The 6,617-nt window shown below is 39.5% G+C and overlaps 1 protein-coding gene across 1 annotated transcript; it reads right to left on the bottom strand.

Moving 5' to 3' along the window:
* Positions 1-605: 605 nt before the first annotated feature.
* LOC104947127 (sodium-dependent phosphate transport protein 2A) lies at positions 606-5,651 on the bottom strand. The gene is made up of 6 exons (XM_010773090.1): positions 5,564-5,651; positions 5,278-5,460; positions 3,872-4,018; positions 3,479-3,622; positions 1,394-1,505; positions 606-876 (listed from the first exon to the last, which is right to left on the bottom strand). The coding sequence occupies exons 1-6, from the start codon at positions 5,622-5,624 to the stop codon at positions 606-608; spliced, it is 918 nt and encodes a 305-aa protein (XP_010771392.1). The 5' UTR covers positions 5,625-5,651.
* Positions 5,652-6,617: the final 966 nt, after the last annotated feature.

Below are 6,617 nucleotides of genomic sequence, written 5' to 3'. Positions count from 1 at the left end.
TTTATTAAGGTAATATAGCTTTTTATTATTGTGATATCTACAAAGCCACTGATTTAGTTTTTAGAGTGTAGAAACAAATGTGTTTATGGCATTATATCTGCAGAGTGTAAAAATGTAGCCTAACATCAGTCTTGCTGGACCTTTTCTCTTTAAATAGTACAACTGTATGAATAGATCTCAAGGAACATTTTGAGCAACGCAACATTGCTGGGGTTGATTGTTCACGTCCACAAGTTCCCCAAAGAGCAGGTTAACTATCGCCCAAACTCTGCAGCATCCGGGATCGGCTTGGGGGAATACTACACAATGAAAGTGCTGTAAATGTGACTTCTATTTATCACGTAACCTGTAACCCACATACTAATGTAATGATGTGCTCATTGACCCGATAAGCCCTCTGATAGGCCGACTACTTTAGGCAGTAAGCTAGCCAGCTAGACATGTTAATGGTTGCGCCACGCATTAGCGCAAAGAAAGGGTTTAGAACATTCCTTACACTTATTAATTGTGTCTTTGGTTTGGAAAAATACTCTATTTCCAAAATCTTCAAATATCGCTCTCACTGCGGAAATCCAAAGACTGAAGACCTGCCATGACTAGGTCAACTAAACTAAGATTTGCTGTTTAGGGGAGCGGTTTAAGAAATGGTTAATCACAAAAGCTGACTGGCTGATAGTTACCTGTATGATGAGCTTGGTGACTGGCTCAGTGATAACTTTGAGCAGCTCAGGTGCTTCCTCTCCGGGATGCAGCTTGAACCTGGAGACCAGCAGGAGAGACAGCTTGGTGATGAAGCCGCTCGCCACCTCCAGCGGCAGCAGGACCAGCACCGACAGCCAGTTGAAGCAGTCGTGGATCGTTGCCCCAGCAAAGGCACTGCAGTGGGTCACAATCATTGTCTGTGTCCACTAAGGTCAGCCATTAACATGATCAACCACTCAAAATGAGTGCTTGTTAATCTTCTTTTTATGGGTCAAGTTTTTTATATGTGGATGATGTAATGTGCAGTTTAGTTTTGACTTTGAGTTAGTAAATTATGAATGTTTAATCAATTATATTTATTTTTACCAGACACAGATTAAAATACATGCCATCTGTGCAGTGCTGTATATTTTCATGCCAAAAAGATACTGGCGGAGTCAATGTATGTTGGTGCCATTATTGTCACTCTTATAAATTATACTTAAACGGAGGCTGAAGCAAAGAGGCAGCAGGCAGCTGCTAATGCTTTCTCTTAACCCTCCTCTGCTTTCTCCTTTGCACTTTCAACACTTTTATCAATCTTCCTCCATCTCCCTACTTATCCTCTTCACTTTTCCATTTCATTTTCTTATTCCCTGCTCTTCAGCTTCTCCTGCACTCATGCTGTGCCTCGCCACCTTTCTCCACTCACCGTTTAAACTCATTCCTCTCTGCTGCTTGCATCATGGCCACCAGGGTGTTCGTGACTGAGGTCCCAATGTTGGACCCCATGATGATTGGAACAGCAGACCTCACCTCAAGCACTGTTGGGTGAAACCACGAAGAACAACACATTTCACTCGAACAATATAACATTTATGATGGATAAATGTATGAACATACACAAACACACACAATTCCATGTGTTTGCATCTCTTTGATAATTACCTATATTCTCTTGAGTTCTTTCACAGAAAGGATTTGAAAGGCAGCTCATGCATACTGATATCATTCTCTGTTAACAACAAGACCTTATAGCCTGCACTCATTAGATAAAGACAGGCTGTCACCTCACCATGTCACTGTTTTTTTTACTCAAGATAAACTAGACTTAATGAGAAGGTGGGGGGGGGTTAAAGGGTGTGAAATATATTGATTTCATTATTCCTTGGATCCCATTCCAATCTACTAGATTACATTAATTCCCTGATGTTTTTCGCAAATGGTTATCACAGTACTACAATCTAAAATGTCAGACCAGTCAGTGTGTCCTAATAATCAAACACAAAATATATATTTTAGCAGAGAGCACTTTTTTTGTATGTCTTTTGTAAGGTTATCGATGAAGACATTTTCTATTATTCGTTTAATCCCATGGAAAGATAAAACTCTTAATACATGTATTCACCAACAAGTATTTTCTGTTCAGTCTTATGTACGATCTTGTGTTTTATAGAATTAATATAAAGAAACAAAAAACTATTAAACTAATAAGGCACAATGTTGCTGACATGTTCCCTTCATTAAGATGCTAAGGGCATGCAGTTTATTTTAAGTCAGTCCCACATACACCATCTTGCTGCCAGAAATACTCACAAAAATAACAAACATGTTTATAGTCACAGCTGAAAATAGTCCTCAACCAACGCTGTATTTACTTCTGTGAGTTCAGTTTCCTAGAAAAGTTGAGGGCCCAGTGCACTCAGAAAATGATTTACATTTTTGTATTTCACCTATTTTGTATTTGACCAACGCTATAATATTGTTGCTAATTGTAACTTAATGCATAGCATACTTACATGTCTAATCTTATTTGAATCCGTAAATAAAATCTTTTTGCTACATGGCAGCTCACCAGGGCTGGAATCTAAGTGAGTTCATTTACTTGATTATTGAACCGAAGTACATATTTGATGTACTTATATGTACTTTTATATTTTATTTGTGTGCACCCTTTATATGTCCACTACATCTCAGAGCGAATGCTGTACTTTTTACCCCATTGCATTTATGCAACAGCTTTCACGAGTACAGTAATTTACAGATTACACTTTCTCTGAGGTCATGTAAAGTAAACTGTCAGTCATACATGGTTCTCACACAGCGCAGTGAGGAAGCTTCAAAGACATGATTTTTTAGAATATGATGCATTTCTATAGAAAGAAGCAGTAATACAAATCAAAATACAAAAAATAAGGTTATTTCAGTATATTCTGCGGCTAATAGTTTAATTAAAGGTCACCTATTATGCAAAATCCACTTTTTGTAAAGAGATTGTGAAAGCTTCAGGAAAAAAGATTCGCTCACTTTTTGTCCTGATCCATTTATATAAAAACCTGTTTGAAAATGAGCTGATCAGATTTTGGCCACTTTATGATGTCATAACGTTTTTTTGGCTTGTGTAACCATTAGCCAATCACCAACCAGGTAACTGCCGCCCACCTTATCGCCTGAATCTCCCCCTAGAGCCCCATAGTGTTCTTTTTAAACCAAATATCTTGCAGAGGGGCGTGGGGAGTGGCTCCTTATTTCCATCTAAAGCTAAAGACACAGAATCAGCACTTTTGAAACAGGGCTGAAACAGAGGGGTTTATGGGATGCTACAATGCATGATCTGTTTAGTATTTCGAGCCAAACACTTCAGAGACATGTTTTGTATATATCCGAGACCGCTAATATATTGATGAAAAAGAGTATAATAGGGGACCTTTAAGTCAGGTTTTAAATGGACGATTTCTAGGAGAACATTTTCCCAGTGTGGTATTAGTTCTCTCCGCAATGTTATGCTCCTACTCACATCCCGAGGCCACCAGACTGACTACAATGGAGGTGGAGGTGGATGAACTCTGGACGAGCACGGTGACCAGGATCCCCACCACCAGCCCTGCCACGGGATTGGACAGCACCGCATTGTCCTGGAAAATTTCCCCTGCAACTTTACCTGTTTAAATATACGAAACACATAGAGATACAGAAATGCTGTTCTCGGACACGACATGTTAGCCAAGAGCAATGTTGAATAGGATTCTAACTGCTTGTATCTGCAAATCCTAAAAGGTCACCAGTCACCAGCCTCTGCAGTAAATTATACAGCAGGACCAACAGCTCAGTGACTCACTTATTTGGCAGGCACCAGCCGGGGGAGTCACTTTAAACCCAATGAGAGGCTACTGAGGGTCATGGTACTTACCCCCTGCTAACTGGAAGGCAGAGCTCAGAGTGTCCAAGGAGCAAACAAAGAGGAAGAGGAGGATGAGGAGGAGAGGGATCGTGGATAGATTGATGAGGAGCTGTGGGATCTTGTTGGAAGTCACTGTTGTGGTCTGTGAAGAGCTTTCTGTTTAAAACAACAATAAAAACAAGGAGATGGTTAAGCCAGTATGTCTAACCACCAGAAAGTTATCCAAATATATCACAGATACGTTTTCCAGTCATTTGAAGCATTTCCATTTCTTTAATCTCTCTCCTAGCTTTCCTACAGAAGTGATTTAGAAGCACAGAGGCAGCTCCTGCATACTGACATTGTTCACTTAAGACACTTAACCCAAATAGGACCTCAGAGACCACGCTCATTAGAAACAGACAGGTCATAACCCCAACGTGTAATGGTCTTATGAGGCAAGATAAACTAGACTGACTGAAATGGTGGGAGGTTACACACACATTAAAGAGGGAAAAGGTTGCAATGACGTGTCCCCTTAGTTAGGAAGAACACACTTTAGTGTGTTTTGAGTCATTCCCACATGCACCACCAGCTACCAAAAGCACTCAAGGTTTTGGTCTTTTGCAGAATTTGTTAACAGTAAGATTGATATAGAACGACACCAGCCTTATTCTATGATTAAGTATAGACAGAAGTGGGAGAAGTACTCAGATCAAGTATCAGAGTGTATACTGTTACAAGTACAAGTCCTGCATTCAAAATGTTAATCAAGTAAGAGTATAAAAGTGTTGGCATCAAATAAACTTAAAATACCAAAAGTAAAAGTACCCATTATGCAGATTAGCACATTTTAGTATATGTTTTTCTTATAATTATTAATGTATTATGTGTTTATCAAAGCTGGTAAAGGTGCAGCTAGTTCAAATTAGTTTGTATACTGCAGGGTAGCTTGTGAATGTTACTCGGGGTGTAACTAAAGTCTTAATTAAGTGTTGATTATATTTCACATCAAAAATCTAAAGTAACTAAAGGTATTAAATAAATGTAGTGCAGTAGAAAATATTGAAATACTCAGGTAAAGTACAGAATTGTACTTATGTACAGTACTTGAGTAAATGTAGTAACTTTACACCTCTAAGTATAGCTTAATTTACCTGATGACATTGTTTTGTATAAGAGAGATCGCATTAGTAGGACATTTCACGTAGCTAAAGAGATCAAAGTCGTCTGAAGAACTACATTACCCAGCAAACATCAGGACTTTGTCTTTGTTGCCCAGACTGTGATCCCACTGGCCCTGTGTGTGTATTTCGAGCATGTCCTTATCTAATGAGCATGTGGTTTGGATTCTGCTGTTGTTATTTGCCTTTTCAAAGACATCAGACCTGCTGCCGTGCCAGGAAATGATTCTTCCTTTCATGCTGCTCTTGTACCTTTCTCTATATCGAGTCTATCTCCCTCCCTGGGTGAAACACCGCTGCTTTGGTGTTTGGTATGTTGGTTGTAGATCTCAAAGCTGCTGCTGAGGTCAAGAGTGGACCCGATACCAGACTCCCTGTCCTCCTCCTGCAGGAGTTTGGGCTTTGAGGAGAGCTGAGTCCCTTGCATCATCAACCCTGATAATGAATAACAAGAGGATGCACTCAGGTGGGGAAGATCAGCTTTGCATTTCAAAGTCATCAAAAAACAGAATGCTGGGAATTGAAACTAATAAGTTACCATGGCAGTTGATCGCTTGTTTCCGACCAGAGGACACTATTGTTATAGATCGAGATGACATGGTGCATTGAATGCTGTGTAGAAATATGGAAGCAATTAAAATCACAGCATGAAATGGTTGTTAAGGGAACACATATGAGAGTCTATGTGTTTAACAGCCTGCAGCAGGAAACATAGACCAAAGGAGACCAATATGTCTCAAGCTTTTGAGTCTCTCACTTTGCTACTGTAGTCCACAAACAAGCAATTAAAACAAAGGCGGCCCACAGTGTGTGTAATTGGCTTTGAGATCAAATCACACTTAAACTTCACACACCGAGAGGCACCATCTAGACTATCAAACACCTGAACTAAGAACATCCATAGCATTCACCTGTTTGCAACTTACACATTATTTATCACTTGTATATAGACTACTACTTCTATTCTATTTTATTGTATTTACTATGTTATCTGTTTTATTGTGTTGCACTGTTGGAGGAGCCTGTGACCTAAGATTTTCATCGACATAACTACACTGTAGCTATGTACGTACGTCCATATTGGCTTCACTTTTCAGATTGCTGCCTGATAATTTGACCTGTGAGGACATGGTCGAATATTATAAACGCTGTCTTGCTTGTCAGACCAGCAATTTTAAATTTCCTAAATTGTTCATGAATTTTCAAATGAAAGCTATCTGTGGCAACAGAGAACAGCAGTATCAGTACTGTATCTTATTTAAACCTTCTTTCTTCTATGTTTCCATCCATCTATTATCAAGGTCCTCTCAAGTAAGGTTACAGTAATCACCTAAAGACAAAACTCATGTTCATATCAAAGAAAAGCCTTTAACAGGCCCTTAAAACTAATCAGTTTGTTCCATACTCAAATTGGAACTATAAGAATAAGAAGAAATTGGCCTTCTGCAAACTGGGTAAATTGTTTCAAACAGTGCATCTGGATAGATGTGTAAACAAACTGTAACTCAACTCCCAACTCTGTGTGTGTCTGTGTGTGTGTGTGTGTGTGTGTGTGTGTGCGTGCGTGCGTGCGTGCGTGCGTGTGCGTGTGT

Source organism: Notothenia coriiceps, unplaced genomic scaffold (assembly GCF_000735185.1).
Source record: "Notothenia coriiceps isolate Sejong01 unplaced genomic scaffold, NC01 NC01_scaffold00011972, whole genome shotgun sequence".
NCBI lineage: Eukaryota > Metazoa > Chordata > Actinopteri > Perciformes > Nototheniidae > Notothenia > Notothenia coriiceps.
This window is presented reverse-complemented; position numbering and strand designations above follow the sequence as displayed.